This window comes from Chionomys nivalis, chromosome 16 (assembly GCF_950005125.1).
Source record: "Chionomys nivalis chromosome 16, mChiNiv1.1, whole genome shotgun sequence".
NCBI lineage: Eukaryota > Metazoa > Chordata > Mammalia > Rodentia > Cricetidae > Chionomys > Chionomys nivalis.
Window position 1 is genome coordinate 21888794 of NC_080101.1, and position 22034 is coordinate 21910827.

General features: G+C 39.1%; 1 protein-coding gene across 1 annotated transcript; it reads left to right on the forward strand.

The window, feature by feature from the left end:
* The first annotated feature begins 7176 nt into the window (after positions 1–7176).
* On the forward strand, positions 7177–16712 carry LOC130888226 (acyl-coenzyme A amino acid N-acyltransferase 2-like). The gene is made up of 3 exons (XM_057791162.1): positions 7177–7639; positions 8803–9005; positions 16119–16712. The coding sequence occupies exons 1-3, from the start codon at positions 7177–7179 to the stop codon at positions 16710–16712; spliced, it is 1260 nt and encodes a 419-aa protein (XP_057647145.1).
* Positions 16713–22034: the final 5322 nt, after the last annotated feature.

Genomic DNA, 22034 nt, shown 5'->3' on the forward strand with positions numbered 1-22034 from the left:
TTTCAGTCATTTTAAGTTCATCTATCAGTTTTCATATATTTTTATTGGATTAATTATTCTTTTGATGACTAACTTCCTGAGTTCTTTGTATGTTTTTAGTGTGGATTAATGGTTAACAAAGATATATTCCCATTCTATAGGCTGATATTATGTCTTGTTGATTATTTCCTTTGCTATACAGAAGCTTCTCAGTTCAGGAGATCTCATTTATTAATTGTTTCTCCTAATGTCTGTGCCACTGAGGCTGTGTTTGAGATGTACCAATGCATTCAAGTGTTTACTTCTAAATTTTTCTTCTGTGACGTTCAATGTGGTTAGCTTTATGTTGAGGTCTTTAATTAACTTGGATTTCAGTTAATAGAATAAACTATATATAGAGAGAGATAAATATGGATCTATTTTCATTCTTCTGCATGTTGATGTCTAATTAGGTCAGGATCATTAGTTGAATGTGTTTTCTTTTTCCATTTTTTTATCAGCTAGGCACACTTTCAACTTAAGAGGAGAATAGTTTACAAACTTTTAATTAGATATTCAATGGTTAAAGCCTTCTTATTAGAAGATATTGAGCTACAAAATAAGATTCTTAAAGGGAACAATAAGCCAATTTCCAATAGAGAGCTTATAGAAGCTGACAGACAGGTACTCAAGCAAGTAAAGTATAGACCGATGAGTAGAGTATACAATAATCTGCAAGTACAGTATATTAATTATGATTCTATAACAAATGTGCATATTAAGTACAAAACTTATTCTACTGCAGTTTTATGAAAAACAGAATGCTTTTTACAGCTGCATCTTCTCATTTTTGCCAGTTAGGATATTAAACTCTTAATTTAAAACAGTAGCTTGTCTAATACAAAAGAGCATGATGGAATCTAAGAGATAGTTTAACAGAGTATTGACTGTGATCAATGTTTCTTATACTAAGCAATAGATTAATTAACAATTTTAAGATAGTGATTCTTGGGCAATTATATTTACTCAATTCAAAGGTCAAAAAAAAAATCTTTCCCAGATGATTGTTGCTGCAATTTGTACAACTATATTTTGCTAATGTTATAGCTAAAGATCCCTTAAAGGATATTATGTAAAAATTTTACAAATGGCTCTTCCAATGCAAGAACTGCATATATGGTTAATAATAAAAAGAATTGTGGAGTGTGGTATGGCTCCTTAAAAGCAACTTATAAACGTTGCAGACAGATGTGCTACAAACATATCTGACATGATGGCGCCAAGGTGACCTTTGCTAAGGCAAGGTGAAAAAGCCCTTGCAATGAATTATAAAAAGACCCAACCTATATATATTTGGGGTCGAGGATGCGTTTATGTTCTTTTTTTCATAGAAAGAAAATAAAAGCTGAATAATATGACTGCATCTACAGTGAAGAAGTGGCAGACCTGATGACATCATAGCTGCAAACGCCCCATAGAGGAGTTGGAGAAGAATCCATAATCCAGTCTTCCCCGCCCCCACAGAGAGGAATGCCTGACCGCAGGACCTGCTACCACCACTCTACACTGCAGGGTGCCACACTGCACTGAGGAACAGACGCTGAACTGCTTCCAGACACTTGGGACACACACAGACCCAGAGGCCCTGGTGAGATGACCTGACCGCAATGATGACAATTTTCTGCAGTTTGAATCCTGTTTGCTTTGGAACTAAGATGCAGGCTGAACATTTGAATGTTTTTGATTTCTAGGACACAGAACTCATTTTGGTTAAATATTGAACCTAAGAACTAAGACCTAAGTTTTCCCCTCAGGGAAAAAAAGACTCAAAATAAGAAGTGACTAAAACCCCCCTTCACTTAAGAAGGGGGCAGACTAAGGGTTTAACTGCTGTTCAGAGACTGGAACTGGTATTTGATAACAGCACTGCCATTGTACTTTTACCGGTATTGACTTGATATTTGTAACTGTATATAAGATGTTGAGAAAAGTTAGTAGTGACCAATAATCCTGAGAATCATGGTACTGACTTAAAGAGATTTGGAAATGTTGGTATTGACAACAATGCTGAGAATTATGGAACTGACAAAGATATTTGGAAAGTTGGTACTGACCAACAGTGCTGAGAATTATGATATTGACCTGTCAACTGCCGAGAAAAGTTTGACACACCCTGTAAATGTTGGGAGTTAATACATATGTTAAGAATTTTAGATTTTGATACAACGTAAAAGATTTAAGAGCTGCACTAAACTAGCTGAAGAAGCATTCTCAACTCAGGTGATTCTCTTCTCCTTTAAATAGGAGATGATAGCCTTTGGGAGCATGATTATTCATAAAGTATTATAATATATACTGACAAGAAAGTATGGCTCTGAGATACAGGGCCCCAAAGTATCTCTCTCCATTAATATCTTTTCTTCACAGAGATCAGCAATCAATGATGGGTTTGAAGCTTCTTCTCCCCAGATGCCTAAGACAGAAGCTTGCATATATGAATGCCTGTTCCAAAGACAGGAAAATTTGGGTAAATGAAGAAGTCTTTGCTCAAGTTCTGTCCTGTTGCAGAAGCACAGGCTTTATTAAAATTAATAAGAGAGAGTGGATTGCAGGCCCATATCTCCACATGGTATGGCAGCCAGGCTATTAAGCCATAGGCCACACCTGAGAAGGATCTCGTAAACTTCCAGACAGGTTCTCACTAACCTAACAAAAGGTCCGGATGTTTTGCTCCTTCCTTTGTAATTTGGAGGATGCCTGATAGAGATGCTGATTCAAATCTATGTGACAGCTAGCGTACACAGCAGACAGGTAGTTGTGGATGGGACTGAAAGCCATACACCTGGTTGGTTACCTAGGAGACAGAATGCTAATGTATGTCCCCTAAGTTAAGTTTTGGTATAAAGATTGTTTGGAGAATAAACAAGAGAAAATTTTCAGGGTGTGAACTCAGGATATCATAAGGGATCTCTGAGAATCTCCCTCCCAATGAAACCACGTGGGTCTTTATTTCCATATCTCCATGCCAGTCCAGAGAGATAGTTTATGTTGGGGTCTGGTCAGGAGAAATAATTGAGGCTCTGTGCTAGCATCGGACCCCGACAGATGAGAGACATATAGAGAAATCACTAACAGGGCTACTTAGACACTGTCTATCATTGTGAATGCCAGCATCACAATCAGTTGAATATGTCCCTGCCACCCTACACACTTTTTTTTGTTTTGTTTTGTTTTGTTTTTCGAGACAGGGTTTCTCTGTAGCGTTGGAGCCTGTCCTGGAACTCCCTTTGTAGACCAGGCTGGTCTCGAACTCACAGAAATCCGCCTGCCTCTGCCTTCCGAGTGCTGGGATTAAAGGCGTGCACCACCACCGCCCGGCCCTACACACATATATTAAAAGCCCCTGCAGAAACCCTAGCGATATTTTTGAAAGACTAACATTCTTCAGACCCTTAGTTGAATCTGAAGTGTATAAAGTATTAGTGTGTGTGTATTTGTATTTTAATCCTGGATGTTTTTGTGTGTCTGTTGGATCTCTAAGAGGGTGTTAAGTAATGAAAGAACAATAAATAGGCCTGATTATATGTTAGGCCTGCCAAACTGATAATCGTTTGCAGAAAGACAAACCCTAGAACATTGGCTTGAATTCCTACCACATCTTTACCGACAAACACTATGCCTTACCCACCTGTGAAGGTGCCTTTGTTTAGCTCACTTTCCAGGTGTTATGATTATAGGGTTACCAGTCACATGAACCTTTGCATTCTTTGTTGGTTGGAAAACCTGAGACACTATTCATCTGCATACTCAGTTGGCTGATCAACAAGCCCTTCTCTGTTTATGTCACACATTTGCTTATTTCAAAACCACATAGTTCTTAGGACAACTTCTACATATAACGTTTCACTATAATTTAAGTCCTTCCACTTACCTCAGTAGAAATGTGGTCCTAAGAGAACATTGGCCATTATATGTAATTCCTGGTAAGTCAGAATCAGTAAATTATTTAATAGTGTCTCCAGAAAAATTAAAAGATAAAATATCAACACTCAATAGCTGAGACACAATAGCTATATCTCTAAGATAGACATTAACAGACTATAGCCTTCTGAGACCCGTATCCTTGCGTCTCTTTCCTTTTATATTTACCTGTTCAACCTTCTAAATGAGAACCATTTCTCCAGGGCTTTATCAGGAGAGGAATTATTCTATTCCAAAATAGCAAAGAATAGGCGTTGAGCAATGTTCTGGGGGTAGACCAGAGGCAAAAATAAAGGGAGCTTTGCTTTTCTTCCAGTAAATTTGCTCCCTTATTATCAAGGGATGTCATCAGAACAATTTGAAATATAAACTTTCCATTAGATATACTGTGCACTACACCATTCGATATTTTTCAGGGCATCCTAAAAAAAAAAAACCCCAATGAAATTAGAAAACGCTATGTCTTGTGGCTCTGTAGGTAAAATAGTCAGCCCTCAGAATCAAAGTAAAATATTAAATCAACAACCAGTCAAACCTCTCCTGTTCTCTAGTTAGAAAGATCAAATCCGAGCTGATACATACTTGTCCTGCAAGCTGATGAGCCCAGGAAAGATGTAATGTCCTCTACTGAGAGGAAGAGGAGAAAGGCCCCAGATTATCCAGTGATGCTGCTGCAGGGGAGAAACCGTCCTCCGTTTCTTGTTCTAGCTCCCAGCGGAGTTAGATAGCCAAAGGAGAAAGGACTGCCTGGTAGGTGATTGTCCTGGCTAGTCTCATGGAAGGAGTTAGCAGGCTCAGAAGGGGAAGGACAAACAAGCTTGTCCAAAAGCAAGTGTCCATGACTTTGGCACTGTACGAACCGTTATTCAGCAACACTTTTAAGGGAAGTGTAGCAGGAAATGCCTCCTCTCCAGAGGTCCTTCGTTTTATTTTGTGGGAAATGCAAAGCAAAGGTTTATACTGGTAAGTAGAAAAACCTCTGTCAGCACAGAAGCAAAGAAAAGCCTGGATGCCCAGTTCTCTGGGGGAGAGAATGTAAAATAGGAAATAGCCAAGGAGAAAATGTTACTTTGTAAGTAAAAATGATTTTTTTCAGAGTCAGGTGTAATATTCAGCTACTTGAGAAGCCAAGGAAAGAGAATTATTTCAACTCGTAAGATGAGGCTAGCCTGGACAATATCGCAAAACCTACTTCTTTAAGAGAAGTGTGTGTGTGTGTGTGTGTGTGTGTGTGTGTGTGTGTGTGTGTGGTGTTTCAGGCACAGTCCTTCCACTGCTATATTTAAAAAAAAAAAACAAAAACCTCAGTTTCTTGGGAGATAGTAGAGGCCAGAGGATCAGGAGTATAAGGCAAGCCTTAGCTACACAACGAGTTTAAGACCTTCCTGAACTGATTAGATCCTATCTCAAAAGCCAACCAATCAACCAACAAACAAAACCCAAAATCTAACAGGCTTTTCAACAAGTGATAAAGATCGACCTGCTACTTGTGACTCATTGTGAACTTAAACATGAACCAGAGGCTTTAGATGGGCTCCAAAGCCAAAGAGTAAAGTGAGGATAGTGAACACAATTAGCTGTTCCATTCTGGCCTGAAGGCAATAAAACCAAAGGTAAGTGGATGGCAGCAAAATACTGTTATCCATTCCTAGCACAGACTAAAAGACAGGGTCATAACAACAAATAAACAGAATTTCTTGTTGTCTAAGTCACACTGTGTGTTTGATACTACCCAGGAACTCTCAGTTCATACAAAGTTAGACTAGTGTGGTAGTTTGAATGTAACTGGTCCCTATAAGTTCAAAGGGAGCGGGACTATTAGGAGGTGTGGCTTTGTTGCAGTAGGCATGGCCTTGGAGGAAATGTGTCATTGTGGGCTGGGCTTTAAGGTTCCCTTCACTCAAGTTATGTTCAGTATGGTACACAGTTCACTTCCTGTTGCCTGTGGATCAAGATGTAGAACTCTCAGTTCCTTCTCTAGCACCTTGTCTGCCTGCATGTCACTATGTACCACCATGATGATAATGGACTAAAATTCTGAAACTGTCTACCGGCCCCCACTAAATGTTTTCTTTTATAAGAGTTGCCATGGTCATGATGTCTCTTCACAGCATAGAAACCCTAAGACATATACACATATACATTTGTGTGTGTGTATTAGAGAGAGACAGAGACAGAGACAGACAGAGACAGAGACACAGAGAGAAAACCAAGGTCTTACTACGTGACCACTCAACCTAGCCTGGAACTGGCTATGTAGCCCAGGCTGTCCTCAAACTTGTATTGATCCTCCCGCCTCTACCTCTCAAAGAGTGGGACTGCAGGTATGCTTCATTATCTTTGACTATAAACCAAACAATACTTAGGTAAATATTTTCTCTCTTAGTTAGTCCTAAGGGGTGGAACACTGGTTTCATGCCCAAGGTCTGGGTCATTTTTGGAAGAGGACAATTTCATACTTTTCCAATCAAAGCTGCAAGGACTAATCATTATGGAATAATCATTAAACTGCGTGAATACATGTCACTCTGATTGGTTAAATAAAGAAGTTGATTAGCAAATAGCTGAACAGAAAAAGGTTGGGCTAGAGAGCCAGACTAGGAGAATGCTGGCATGAAGAAGGGCAGACTGAGGAGTTTTCAGCCTGATGCTCAGGAAGCAGGACGTGTAGAAAATGAGGTAACAAGCCATGAGCCCTGTGGCAGAGAGTAGATAAGAAATACGGGTTAATTTAAATTTAAGGGTTAGCTGGTAACAAGCCTGAGTTATCAGCCGAGCATTTATAATCAATATTAAGACTCTGACTGATTACTTGGGAACTGGCAATTGTGGGAAAGAAACGTTCACCTAGCAGGGACAGAAATCTGAAAAGCACTCTTCCTCTTTTTCCTTTATTCCTGCCTTGTCTTCCCAAGATGTTTTTAATTTTATTTTATTAGAAAGTGTAACTTCCCAGGTAGCAACATGACTCAGTGCTTGCCTTCAAGTCTGATAATCTGAGTATGGTCCCTGGGACACACGTGGTGGAAGGAGAAAACTGGCTCCCATGGTTTGTCCTCTGACCGCATATGCACCCAGGCATGCACATGCAAACACACACACACACACGAGAGAGAGAGAGAGAGAGAGAGAGAGAGAGAGAGAGAGTAAATAAGTGTGATTTTTAAAAGTCTCTAACTCAGTTTTGTCTCTCACAGCAGTGACGAAGTACCGCTTGGTCCACTCACCCGCTTGCCAATGATCCAGCTCATAATCACCCCCTCAAATGCGCTTGTGGATGACCCCGTGTCCATCCGAGCAACTGGTCTGCCTCCATTGCAGATAGTGACCATCAAAGCAACACTGAAGGATGAGAAGGAGAATCTATTCCAATCCAGAGCCTTCTACAAGGCCAATGAGGCTGGCGAGGTGGACCTGGAGCGGGCAGCGGCCTTGGGGGGTGACTATGTAGGAATTCATCCAATGGGCCTCTTTTGGTCTCTGAAGCCCAAGCGGCCTTTCCAGCGACTGATGAAGAAAGAGGTGATGAACAGCCCATTTTGTATCACTCTGGACCTCTATGACTCTGTTTGCTTGCAAGATTCAGCCACAATTAGACCCAAGGCCAGTCAGATAGTGCAGCGCTGGTTTGTAGGTCCTGGGGTTCAGCGGAAGCAGATCCAAGAAGGTCGCATACGCGGAGCCCTTTTTCTCCCTCCAGGTAAGAATAATCTTCATTGTTATAGAAGATATATTTTTTCTATTTGTGACCACTTTCTTGCTGTAGTAATTTTAACATGACTCTGGGTATATAAATATATGAAATGGGTGTAGAAAGCAGACAGTTACCGATAATAAAGCATAGAAAATGATTTTGAAAACAGTTCTTTGGTGTACACATGATTTTACCATTTATTAAACAAGAAAGCAAATTTGCACATTGATGGAATGAATGGGCTTGACTAGAATTAAACTTTGGTTGAATATATGAGACTATAGAGCATGGTTAGATTATCGTCATTGTTTTCCAGGACTACCTAATATTTTTGTTTTCATAGTTGTCAATGTTAAGAAATCTGCTTCACATCAATATGCAGAATGGCATAGATATGCTTAATGCATTTAAAAACTTGTCGAAATTCTATCCTTATTCTAAATCAAAGTTCACTTAATTGAGTTTTTAATGAAACTCAAGATAGTAAGTCAAAGAGCAATTTTAAAAATCAGACATTCTAACAATATACAATAGGAATATTTTACTTTGACACAAGCTGAAGAATGGCAGGAGGGACACATTAAAAGTCCTTGTTTTCTGTCATTAAACCACTATGTATCTATATGAACAAAACCCTGCGTGTGTAGTAAAAACACTGTGGTTCCTAACACACAGCAATCAACCTGACTCTGAGTCCTGGCGTTTGTGGCCGCAGCTATCTGGTACCAGTGCTATTCCAGCACATGTAGAGAAGCATGCCTGCTGTTCCTTCAGAACCAGGGAAAAGTGAAGTCTGGCAGGCATCAGTAGAAACACCTTGGGACCACTTCTCATTTCATTTTGAGTTAAATTTTGGCCACTGCATGTTCAAATAATTTCTTATTGTCAAATTTCTCCCACATTCACTTATATGAATCCATATGGATCTGCAACCCCAGTTTCAGAAGCTGCAATAGAAATAACAATTCAGATGAATTAAACATGCACTTTCATGTGGATGTGTGTGTGTGTGTGTGCATGTATAAGCATGTATGAGAGTGTGTACCAGTTTGTGCCTGTATGCAACTCATGCCTTTGCTTTTTCTGCTGTACTTAACTCTCTCTCTTTTTTTTTTTTTTTTTTTTTAACTCTCTTTTGATCCCATTTTCTTATTTCTTTTTTCTCCCAGGAGAAGGTCCTTTCCCAGGAATTATTGACTTGTTCGGGATTATTGGAGGTCTAATTGAATTCCGTGCCAGTCTTTTGGCTTCCCATGGCTTTGCAGTGCTGGCTTTAGCATACTTTGCCTATGAAGGCCTGCCCGACAAACTGCTGGAGACCGACTTGGAGTATTTTGAAGAAGCTGCTGATTTCCTACTTGCTCATCCCAAGGTAGTTAAAATACTTTTTTGATTCATCTCATAAAATCATAGGATAGACAAACCCAGAAGTGTCTGGTCTAATCAGTACAGCCTTGGGCAGAGCACAGCTTACATTTTAAGAATGATAGGAGAGTCGGACTGATTAGTAATTCCTGTTTACAGAAGACGATAAATACACAGAGCCCATATTGTGATTCTCTTCAGTGGGAAAAGCCAAGACGTGTTACATTTAAAGCTCTTGTAATACATTCATAAGTGGCTCTTCAGTGTTCTATCTGCCACTGATCCAGAACCCTGATGTTGATGTTTTCACACATCAGTGATAGTCTCTACGTGATATGATGCTGGCGGAGGTTACACTAAAGGATCTGAGACTAAGACTAATGCAGAAGTTCAGTACTGGAGTTGAAGCACAAGAGAACAGCAGCAAAGCTGACTTGGTGCAATAACCCGATTTCCTGACCTAGCTCTTCAGTTATTTTTAAGAGCTGGGAGAGGGTAGACAAAAGTAAGTAACCAATGACAGGAGCTAGGCTCAGGAGAGAAATTTGGAAAGGAGGGGGTCCTTTTAGAAAACATGGTTAAGTATCTCTGCAGCAATGAAATGGAGGCCATGTCCACTGGCCTCGGCATCACCCGAGATCTGATAGAAAGGCAAAATTTCATTCCCTAATTAATAGTCAGCATTTTGTGTTCTTATACACATTAAAATTTGAGGACAGACAAATACACCTTGTAACCTACCTTTTCCTAGGAAATAAATACCAATGGAATTGTGACTTAGTTCACTTGGAAAGGTCCCAAAGTATTGATATTTGTGCTAGTGACTGAAGAGACACAGAAATGTAGATACCATATGGTAGTCATAGAATAGAGAGTTGAGATACTACTTAATTTAATATTATCTATCATTTTGTAGATAAACAATGTTAACTCAAATATTAGATACATCTGTCCAAGCTAACAAAGGTAAAATAATAAAGGCACAGCCCTTACCCTTGCGTTTGCTCAGTGACTATTAAGCACTACACTCACTAGTAATATTTGATATGCACCATCCCATCTAACATTCCACAGTAGCTTCATAGCCTAAATACCAAGGTTGAGCATTCTTAACTTAAGAATCAAATCTGAAATTTAAAACATGTGAACATCAACACAAATCTCAAAAAGTTATTTTGGACTACTGTGTGGATTTTAGATTTCCACAGTGAAGCTTATCTGCCAATAGAGTCTGTGCAAATATTTCAAAGTCTGAAAACTCCAGACCCGAAACACTATGGCTCCATGCTTTTCAGATTAGGGCATCTGAACATCTGTAACAGCAGTGCTCCTCCTCCTCCTCCTCCTTCTTCTTCTTCCTCTTCCTCTTCCTCCCCTCCTCCTCCTCCTCCCCCTTCTCCTCCTCCTCCTCTTCTTCTCTTCCTCCTTCTTTTCTTCTTCTCCTCCTCCCCTCCTCCTCCTCTTCTCCTCTTCCTCCTCCTTCTTCTTTTCTCCTCCTCCCCTCCTCCTCCTCCTTCTTCTTTTCTCCTCCTCCTCCTCCTCCTTTTTTTCTCCTCCTTCTTCTCCTTTTCTTCTTCTTCATCCTCCTCCTCCTCCACCACCACCACTACCTCCTCCTCTTCTTCCTCCTCCTCCTTCTCTGAAAGCTTACTCAGATGAAATGTATCAAGACTCTGATGCCAGAAAGTGATACAGTCTGACAGTGTCTTTGCTCCAACTATCAAGTTTTTTTTTGACTCCCTAGCTCTCTTTCTGTTCACTCTAACTATGGACAAGGACAGCCTGGCTGCTCAAGGAGAGGACAGCATTTTCTGGTTTTGCTGTCTTCCCAAAATGTTCTATCTGCCTCACTCATCTGTCAAATTTCTTTCTGCTGCATGTCCAGTCCACCAGACTGAGAGAAAGACTTCCTTTTAGGACATCAGCCTTGTTCTCTTGAACTGAATATTTCAGCCTTTTCTCTGTCTACCTTCAATGCCTTCAGGGTTAGCTCTTAGATTAATAAGGCCAGTCATATATGGTAACCTTTGTAGCTGTACACTAATATTAACATAAGAATTTTACTTATCAAATATTTGAAAGAACCTAGCAATATACTACACCCCTGTGTGTTTGCATGCACAGAGACATGTGTGTGTGTGTGTGTGTGTGTATTGGGTGCATGGAGACCAGAAGTCAAATTTTATGCTCTTCCTTTTTTTTTCTTTAAACATCCTTTTTGTTTTTTACGGCAGGGCTTCTTAGTGACCTGATACTGACCAAGCAGAGGCTAACTGACCAGTGAGCTCCTGGGATTTGCATTGTTTGCAAATTCCTATTGTTTGATATTACAACAGGGCAACACTACCCCTGCCTGTTTTTTAAACATGGGTCCTGGTGATTACACTTGGGTCTTCTACAGCAAGGACTCTGTCACTGAGCTGTCTTCCCAGTTCCAAACATCTTTTTTTTTCTTTCTAATGTTATCTCTCTCTACAACTGGACTCTAGGAGTTCAGCCCAGTGCTTAGCTGTGGATCTCTGTTTCTGCTTCTATCAGGTGCTGGATGAAGATTTTATGATGACAAAATAGTCATCAATCTGGTTACAGGGAAAGGCCAATTCAGGCACCCTCTCCACTATTGCTTAGATTCTTAGTTGGGGTCATCTTGTGAATTCTTGAGAATTTCAGATGCCAGGTTCTGGCTAATCCAATAATGGCTTCCTCAATCAAGTTATCTCTTTCATTGTTCTCCCTCTCTGTCTTCCCCAAGTCAACCTTCCTGATACCTCATGTTCTTCCCCCACACCTGTCCCCTTTGCCCATACCTCTCTCTCCCATACTCTAGCTATGGATTGTTTTGGCTATCCTTTTTTTTTTTTTTATGAAGTTGAGATTTGTTCTTTCAAGGTCTGTGAAGAATTGTGCTGTGGTTTTGATGGGCATTGCATTGAATCTAGATTGCTTTTGGTAAGATTGCCATTTTTACCATGTTGATCCTACCTATCCAAGATCATGGGAGATCTTTCCATTTTCTGATATCTTTTTCAATTTCTTTCTTTAGAGACTTAAAGTTCTGTCATACAGGTCTTTCACTTCTTTGGTTAGAGTAACCCCAAGGAATTATATGTTGTTTGTGGCTATTATGAAGGGTGATGTTTCTCTGATTTCTTTCTCAGACCACTTATCCTTTGTATACAGGAGGGCTACTGATTTATTTTGAGTTTATCTTATATGTTGCCATATCACTGAAGCTGTAGGAGTTCTCTGGTAGAATCTTTTGGGTCACTTATGTATACTATCATATCATCTTCAAATAGTGAAAGCTTGACTTCTTCCTTTCTAATTTGTATCCCCTTGATCTCCTTTTGTTGTCTTATTGCTCTAGCTGGAACTTTGAGTACTATAATGAATAGATATAGAGAAAGTGAACAGCCTTGTCTTGTTCCTGATTTTACTGGAATCACTTTGAGTTTCTCTCCTTTTAGTTTATTGTTGGCTGTTGGCTTGCTATTTATTGCCTTTATTATGTTTAGATATGTTCCTTGTATCCCTGACATCTCCAAGAACTTTATCAAGGAGTGTTGAATTTTGTCAAAGGCTTTTTCAGCATCTAATGAGATGATCATGGTTTTTCTTCTTTCAGTTTGTTTATATGGTGAATCACATTGACAGATTTTCATATGTTGGACCATCCCTGCATCTGTGGGATGAAGCCTACTTATCATGGTGGATGATTTTTCTGATGTATTCTTGAATTTTGTTTGCCAGTGTTGTATTGAGTGTTTTTGCATCAATGTTGATGAGGGAGACTGGTCTGGAATTCTCTTTCTTGGTTGCATCATTGTGTGGTTTGGGTATCAAGGTAACTGTAGCCTTGTAAAAAGAATTTGGCAATGTCCCTTCTGTTTCTATTGTGTGGAACAATTTGAGGAGTATAGATATTAACTCTTCTTTGAAATTTTGGTAGAATTCTGTGCTGAAACTACCTGGTCATGTACTTTGTTTTGGTTGGGAGACTTTTGATGAGTGCTTCTATTTTCTTAGCGGTTAAAGGTCTATTTATATTGATTATCTGGTGTTGATTTAATTTTGGTATGTGGTACCCATCCAGAAAATTGTCCATTTTCTTTAAATTTTCCAATTTTGTGGAGTACAGGTTTTTGAAGTATGAACTGATAATTCTCTGGATATCCTCAGTATCTGTTGTTATGTCCCCCTTTTCATTTCTTATTTTGTTAATTTGGATATTCTCTCTCTGCCTTTTGGTTAGTTTGGATAAAAGTTGGATAAAGGTTTGTCTATCTTGTTGATTTTCTTGAAGATACAACTCTTTGTCTAATCAGCTTCTTGTATAATTTTCTTTGTTTCTAATTTCTAAATTTCTTTGTTTCTAAAATCTAATTGATTTTAGCTCTCAATTTCATTATTTACTGACATCTACTCCTCCTGGCTGAGTTTACTTCTTTTTGTTCTAGAGATTTCAGGTATCCTGTTAAATCACTAGTGTGAGAGTTCTGCAGGTTCTTTATGTAGGCACTTAGTGTTATGAACCTCCTTTTAGCACTACTTTCAAAGTGTCCCATAAGTTTGAATATGTTATGCTTTCATTTTCATTGAATTTTAGGAAATCTTTAATTTCTTTCCTTATTTCTTCCTTGACCCAGGGATAATTCAATTGAGTATTGTTCAATTTCCATGACTTTGTGAACTTTCTGCAATTAGTGTTGTTTTTGAATTCTAACTTTAAGCCATGGTGATCCGATAAAATACAGGGGATTATTCCATTTTTTTTTATCTGTTGGTGTTTGCTTTGTTACTGAGTATGTGGTCAATTTTTGAGAAGGTTCCATGAGTTGTTGAGAAGAAGGCATATTCTTTTGTTGTTGGTGGGATGTTCTATAGATGTCTGTTAAACCTATTTGAGTTATAACTTCTGTTAGTTCCTTTATTTCCAGTGGTAAGAGAGAGTTATTGAGGTCTCTCACTACTAGTGTGTGTGGTTTGATGTGTGATTTAAGCTTTAGTAATGCTTCTTTTACAAATGTGGGTGACATTATATTTGGGGCATAAATATTAAGAATTGGGACTACATCTTGATGGATTTTCCCCTGTGATGTATATGAGTTGTCCTTCTTTATCTCTTTTGATTAATTTTATTTTGAAGTATATTTTGTTGTATATTAGGATAGTTATACCAGCTTGTTTTTTAGGTCCATTTGATTATAAAATCTTTTCCCAACCCTTTACTCTGAGGTAATGTCTGTCTTTGAAGTTGAGGTGTGTTTCTTGTATGCAGCAGAAGGATAGATCTTGTTTTTGTATCCATTCTGTCATCCATTTTTCTATAGATGAATTGAGACTGTTGATATTAAGAGATATTAATGACCAGTGATGGTTAGTTTCTGTTATTCTGAGTTTTATTGTTGTTATTGGTATTGTGCATGTGTTTCCCTTCTTTGCGTTTTGCTTCTGTTGGATTATCTATTGCTTGTGTTTTTGAAGGTGTAGCTAACTTCCTAGTACTTTCTGTAAGGCTAGATTTGTGGATAGATATTGTTTAAATCTGGTTTTGTCATAGAATATCTTGTTTTCTCTGTCTATGGTGATTGAAAGTTTTGCTGGATATAGATATAGTAGTCTGGGCTGGCATCTGTGATCTCTTAGTATCCGCAGAACATCTATCTAGGACCTTCTGGCTTTCAGAGTTTCTATTGAAAAGTCGGATGCAATTCTGTTAGGTCTGCCTTTATATGTTACTTGACCTTTTTCCTTTGCAGCTCTCAATATTCTTTCTTTTTTCTGTATGTTTTGTGTTTTGATTATTATGTGGTGAGGGGATTTTTTTTTTTTGGTCCAGTGTATTTTCTGTAAGCTTCTTGGACTTCCATAGGTGTGTCCTTCTTTAGGTTGAGAAAATTTTCTTCTATGATTTTGTTGGACATATTTTCTGTGTCTTTGAGCTGGACTTCTCATTCTTCTATCCCTGTTATTCTTAGGTTTGGTCGTTTCATGGTTATCCCAGTTTTCTTGGATATTTTGTGTTAAGAATTTGTTGGATTTAACATTTTCTTTGACAGATGAATATATTTCCTCTATAGTATCTTCAACACCTGAAATTCTCTCTTCCATCTCTTGTATTCTGTTGGTTATACTTGCATCTGTAGTTTCTGATTATTTACCCAGATTTTACATTTCCAGAATTCCCACAGCTTGTGTTTTTTTTTTAATTGCCTCTATTTCAGTTTTCAAGTCTTAAACCATTTTCTTTGCTTGTTTTTTTTTTTTTTTTTTTTGCTTCCTTTGCAGGATTTTTTGATTTCTTCGAATTTTTTGCTTTTCTTTTCCTCCACTTCTTTAAGGGAATTTTTCATTTCCTTTTAAAGGGCCTCTATCATCTTCATAAAATTATTTTTAAGGTCACTTTCTTCTGCTTCACCTTTGTTGGGATGCTTGGGTCTTGCTAATGTAGAACCACTAGTTCCTGTTGGTGCAATATTGCTCTTTATGTTATTGAATGTGTTCTTACACTGTCTTCTATCCATCTCTCCTTCCAATGGGTGCAGGTGGGCTTCTGAATGTCACTGATATAACTCTGGGACTCCTTCAGGTGTAGGTGGGGTCAAGGCTCTGGTGGTCACAGATGCCATGGGAGGGGTTAGAGTGTGGGGAGGTTGCTTCCAGGATTTTGAGGCTTCAGTGGGTGGGAGTGGGGCACTGGGGCTAGGGCCTAGAGAGTAAGGTCCTCCAGCAAGGGACCCAGACACTCACTTTTCCAGGTGTGAAAATGTTTATTTATCTTTTGTCAAAGTCTCCCTATGTAGCCTGGGCAGGATTGGAACTCAAAAACCTCTTATTTCAGTTTCCCTGGTATTGAGATTATAGGACTGTGCCACAACTCTCCATCTCTAGAACTCTGATGAGGTTTTGTTTTGATTATTCCAAGGTAAGTGATACAATTGCTCCCACAAAATAATAAGCTCTGAGTAGGTATTATTAAATAGATAGTAGTCTCTGGATCTTACTAGTTAAAAAACCCAAGTGCCAGAATTGTATTGTTTTGACTACCCGGCCTTCCTTCAGGAGAGCTTCTTTTGAGAGGACAACATGTAACCTGATTTCTTTTTGCTTTGTGTTCAAGATCCAACAACCAGGAATTGGTGTGATCTCCGTGTGCAAAGGTGCAGAGATTGGGCTGGCCATGGCCTGCTATCTGAAACAGGTGGTTGCCACTGTCTGTATCAATGGGCCCAATGCCATCTTAGGCTTTCCACTAAGGTATCGGGATCTTGTTGTGCCACCCAGCCAATGGGTTCTGGAGCACATCCAAATTCATGCTTCAGGGGCTATACCATTCCGTCCCGTTATAGGTGATCCCATAAATAGGTTGAACCCACAGAGTATACTTCCTGTGGAAAAAGCCCGAGGGTGGATCCTCTTCATTGTAGGAGAGAATGATGAATGCTTGGATAGCAAGGCATATGCACAAGGGGCTATGGACCAGCTCCAGAGCCATGGGAGAAGCAATGGAAGAATGCTGGCATACCCTGGGGCAGGTCACCTCATAGAGCCACCCTATTCTCCCTGTTGCTTTGCATCCTGGACCTTTGACTCAGCTAACCCATTGTTTTGGGGAGGAGATTCCACTGCTCATGCAGCAGCCCAGGAACACTCATGGAGAGAGATCCAGAAGTTCTTCAGGCAACACCTTTCTACATTTGGAAGCAAACTCTAAGCAAAGGAGTGACCATGCCCAGGTAGGGTTCAGGAAGTGAGTCAGAGAAGAGGGTGGAATTTGTGTGAGAATATAGCATTAGTTAGGGATTGGAGGGTAGGGATGGGGAGCAGTATTCCTTACATCACATTTATTCCCATTCAACTGGAAGAAAATGAGACAAAGACCAGGACACATATGCATCTGAGGTGTTTCTGACAGGTTTGCATGTTGTTTGAAATTTTATAGATTAAATTTTAGTTTATATATTGGGATATATTGGTATTCAGAAATTATGATATTTTTGCAAACTGATAAACACTGTTTATATATATCCAGTTAAGGATTCATTTGATCTAGGCATTTCCAATCCAAAATGAAGTCTCTAAAACTGCCAACTTCTTTCTAGTACATTCTCACTTAAGCTGTTTTAAGTTGGATTTATGTTGTTTGTAATGAACATTCTAGCATGTCAAGCATAATGCTTGCTGTAGATATCAAGTAGATAGCTTTTTTAAAAAAAGTAGGATGCTTCTCTTTATTCTAGGTATATATTACCATTTTTAATTAAGAATACAATTAAATTTAATCAAGAGCCATTGCAACACTTATTGAAACTGAGTGAGTTAATGCAAACAAGGCCTTTAGAGCAGTGTGCTATGGGATCTTCTTATACACCGCAAAGATTTGTCACTCAAGTTGGTTTAATAACATTTTGATTGTCCTGCAGCCAGGCAGGAAGTAGAGGCAGGGCAACCAAATTAAGGTTGATGGGAAGGAGTAAGGTGGAGTCAGGAGTCGCCTGCCAGATACAAAGGAAGCAGGAGATGAGTGTGTCATGCTAATAAAGGTACCACTAAGTGGAAGCGCATAGATAAGAATATGGGAGGGGGGGTAACTTAAAATGAAGGAGTTATCTAGTAATAAGCCTGAGCTATCAACTGAGCATTTATAAGTAATGTTAAGTCTCCGAGTCAATTATTTGGGAAGCTGTCACCAGGTATTTAGGAACAGGCGAGTGGGAGAGAAATGTCTGATTACAGCAGTGTCTGGCAGATAGCTCTCAGCTCCTCAGAGTCAGCTCTTCTGGTTTTCATAGTGAGTTCCTCTATGGTTTCATGATGCTTTCCTCTTCCGTTCTCCTGGTCTGGTGAGTCTCATTCATTAGTCATTACTTTTGTATGTTCATTTAGTTTGAATAGATGAAATTCTTGCCTTGATTAACAAGGATGCTCAGGTTTCTTTTGGAGCCAATGCCACTATTTGTATTTCTACAGAATTTCATTTGTTCTCTAGAACATTCTTTCTTCATATTTCATTTTTACATAGATTGCTATTTATCTGTTTTCTGTTTTCTCCCAGTCTGACTTACACAGATATTTCCCTATCTTACTTATCTTTTCAAATGATGACTTTGATTCACTTATTGGTCAAATCTTTTCAAATGTATTTGTTAGTTTATTATGTTTTAAGTTAAATTAATTCATGCTCCTGTCTTTCTTTCTTCCTTCCTTTCTTCCTTTCTTTCTTTCTTTCTTTCTTTCTTTCTTTCTTTCTTTCTTTCTTTCTTTCTTTTTGTTGTTGTTTGTTGTTTCTGATATGTGGTGTTCTCTTTATTTTATTTTATTTTATTTTATTATTTTATTTTATTGGATTTTTCGAGACAGGGTTTCTCCGTAGCTTTTGGTTCCTGTCCTGGTGTTCTCTTTATTTTTATTTCTACTTTCTGTTCCTGTTTGACACAAAGGCGGTTTTGCCAAAGTACAAAAGACCATAGTGTGGAAGGGGCAGGAGAGGAGGAATATCACTTTGCCATGGAAGGATTAAATGGGTCCTACCCAGACCCACCACTCACAATGGCCAGTAAAAAGGGACAGTTTGACAGGATGGACTTCATGGAAGGAGGTCATGGGTATTGTTGGTGCTGCTCTCATGGTCTTTACATAGTCTTTACAGTATGTTGAACTTTAGCCTAATCAAGCCTTTGATCATTTACCAGCATTGCAGCAGGAGAGCAAAGTTAATCGTCACCATGAGTAAACAAGTCCAAACTGCAAGTTATTATGTGGGTCGACTGTTCTAGAACTTCAGCAATTAATTTCATGGGTACCACTAAGTTAGGCTAGGAAGATTAAGTCCAGGACTATAGAAGACTTTTAAAAATGCTCCGAAAGGCCTTTCTCTAAGCAGAGTGACTGTAAAAAGAAATTGGGTGGTGGTGGTGGGGGGGAATAAGTTAAACATTTGTTTAATAGCTAACAGTGACATTAGCGCAATGTTTTGTTGTATATGTTACATCATGGCCTGCCACTTTCAGTCTCTGTTCACTCAAAGAGACCAAGTCCCAACCCACCCATTGAAGCCTTCACACTCCTCGCCTCTATCCTCCGTATCTCTGTAACAGATAGTTAAAAAAGACTGTGTGGTCTCCGGCCTGCCTACTGCTCCTCTCCATGCTCCTACAGCCCTCCTCTCTGTAACACACAATTAAGTAGACTGAAGCCTTACAGTCCTTCACCCCCAAAACTGCAGGAGAGGTTTATGGCTCTACTGGGTACTAAGCATATAAGCTATGGTGAAATGTTACATGAATTAAATCACATGAAATTAAAGTTCCCACCTGTCCTCCACAACTTAGGAAAACCAAGGTAGCTCTTTGTTTGGGGGATTTATATGGAACCTTGCCCATTGATAACAGGGCATCACTCTGTTAGCGTAAGCTGGCCCTCTTTAATAAAGAACTTCTTCAGGTTTTAACTGAAAGCAAGCCTCCCTTGTCCTCTCTGCTAATGCAGTTCATTTCTGAAGGGTAATTTTATTTCTGCTCTTTTTGTAAACCTGCTACTCCTTGAGTCCCAATAATATGTATTTATTCAGGAATTATCACACCAGGCTAATTTAAATATCACCTCACATACTGATGACGCTTTTGTACTGAATCTGTTCTCTTTGTGATTTTGATATACAAGAATGTTATTATTAACTATGGTCATTATGTTGTTGAAAATATCTCATGATTACTTTTTTGTCTAATTCATATATTTAAGTCATTATTTTTATTACTTCATAGAATAACTTGAATATGACCCATGTCTTCCTAGAGTAATTTGAATATAAATTAATATTAAATAGTATCAAGAAATGACACTAAGAAATTGTTATGACATTGTTTTACGTGATGATGGTTATTATGGTTACATAAAAGTTTAGAGACTTACATTGAAGTAATCAGCAGTGGCCAGTTTTGATATGTGGGTATTATTATATGAGTCAGAAATATTGCAAAAATCAAAATTACTGCAAAGGACTTTGGATGGTGTCTTGAATAAGCTCTGTTAGAATATTCTATTTGCCTTTATGTATGCCTGCACATTTTTCATAATAAAGAGCTGAAAATTGTATCTTTGCATTTGTTTTTCTGCCTCCAAAGCAAAGTTATCTTCTCCACGACACTCCTTCATTTACAGATTATTACTGCACTTTAAGAGTAAATGATATTTAACCATAGCTGTGACACCTATTCACTGCTACAGCCTTTTAAAAAAAATCTGGACCGTTGCACATCTTAAAATGCTTATATTTTGATCTCTTTAATAGCAGCTTTTATAGGTTTAGAATTTGATGCTAGCAACTATTTCCCCCCAGTGAATTAGTCTGTTTTAGCACTTCGTTTAACATGGGGCACTCTGGAGGAAATGTGCTCCCCCCTCATCTTTGTGCCATGGTTTTAGTCAGCTTCCTGTAGTGTGCTATTGATGTCAACATATAAAACATTGGAGTGAGGAAGCCATGTTGAACACTGAGGAGCCATCTTGTGAAGATAATGCTTATTCTCTCGGTGTTTCTCCACAGTGAGGAGCAGATGTGGCGTTTCTCAGCTTCCAGGGGAAGCAGAACTGTTTGGGGCTAATGTCCTGTCAGTATATCCAAATCTGACTTGCTTTTCTTTGCAGCTTTTCACTCATCACCAGGCTTCTGTGAGCCAGGGAAGTTAGATTTGGAAGTGCTCTCCAGGGAGAAAAGTTTATTGACAACTGCCATCTGCAATACCCAATGGCCTTGGGCTCTATTGAGTCCATCTCCAGTGGTGCTACTCAGTCCATATCCAATGGGCCTCAGGCTCTGAGTCTATATCCAATAGGCCTTAGGTTCTATTGAGTCCATATCCAATGGGCCTCAGGCTTTATTGAGTCCATATCTACTGGGCTTCCTGCTTTCTATTGAGTCTATATTCAATAGGCCTCAGGCTCTCTTGAGTTCTTATTCAATGGCCTCAGGCTTTATTGAGTCCATATCTACTGGGCTTCAGGCTCTATTGAGTCTATATTCAATGGCCTCCTCAGCAATTTTTCATACTCTTCTGAGCTGTCTTATTTTTATGGTTATTGCCACCCTACTTCAAGTCACGGCATGCACGTTGCTCAAGAAGGTAGCATCCTGTGACTGGAGAGATGGCTCGGCAGTGAAGAGCAGGCACCGCTCTTACAGAGGGTCAAGTTTGGATTCCTAGCACACATGCCAGGTATATCAAAACCACAGGCACCTGCAATCACCTGCACACATGCCCACCCTGTACATACACACATACACATAATTCACAAATGAACCTCAGAAAGAAAGCAGTATCTTACTTGGCCATTACACCTCTATTTTCTGACTCCTTTTGGTCATTCTATATACCAATGCAAAAGGACCCTTTAAAAACACAAGCCTGAAAAAAGTTTAAAAAACACAAGTCTGTTGGTGGTATTCGCTTGCTTATAAGAAGACCTCCATGCTCTCTGGCATAACAAATGTCTCTTACGCCCAGTTAACAAATTCCATACCCATTAACCTTCCTTTAAGTCTTCATGTGTATAAAGCTGCTTCATGCCTCAGACCCCCTATATATGTTTTCTCTTGGTTTCATGTTCTTTTGCGGATTCACTTATGCACTTTTTAACTTATGTGTTTCTCTGTGTGTCTGTGGGTATAGTCACATGAGTGCCCGTCTTCGTCGAGGAAGGAGGCATCAGACCCTCTGGAACTAGAGCTACAAGTAGTTGTGAACCATCTTTCTGACCCCTTGATATTCTTTTATATATGCATTATATAGACGATTCTATCTAATCGTCCCTTATTTATTTTAAGGCGCTGCATATATGTGTCACTGCAGCCTCTTGTATTTTTCATTCACGCCCCAGTGTTCCCATCCAACTTAAATATCCCTTCAAGTCACTTTATATTAAAGGCTTTGGGGTGTTGAAGAAGAGCTAGAGGGGACACAGGTAGACAAGAGGAATGTAACTGGGCTGCCCGGGATGACAGCTTTTTGTTCCTAGAAGTCCTTGTAAGAAAAGCATG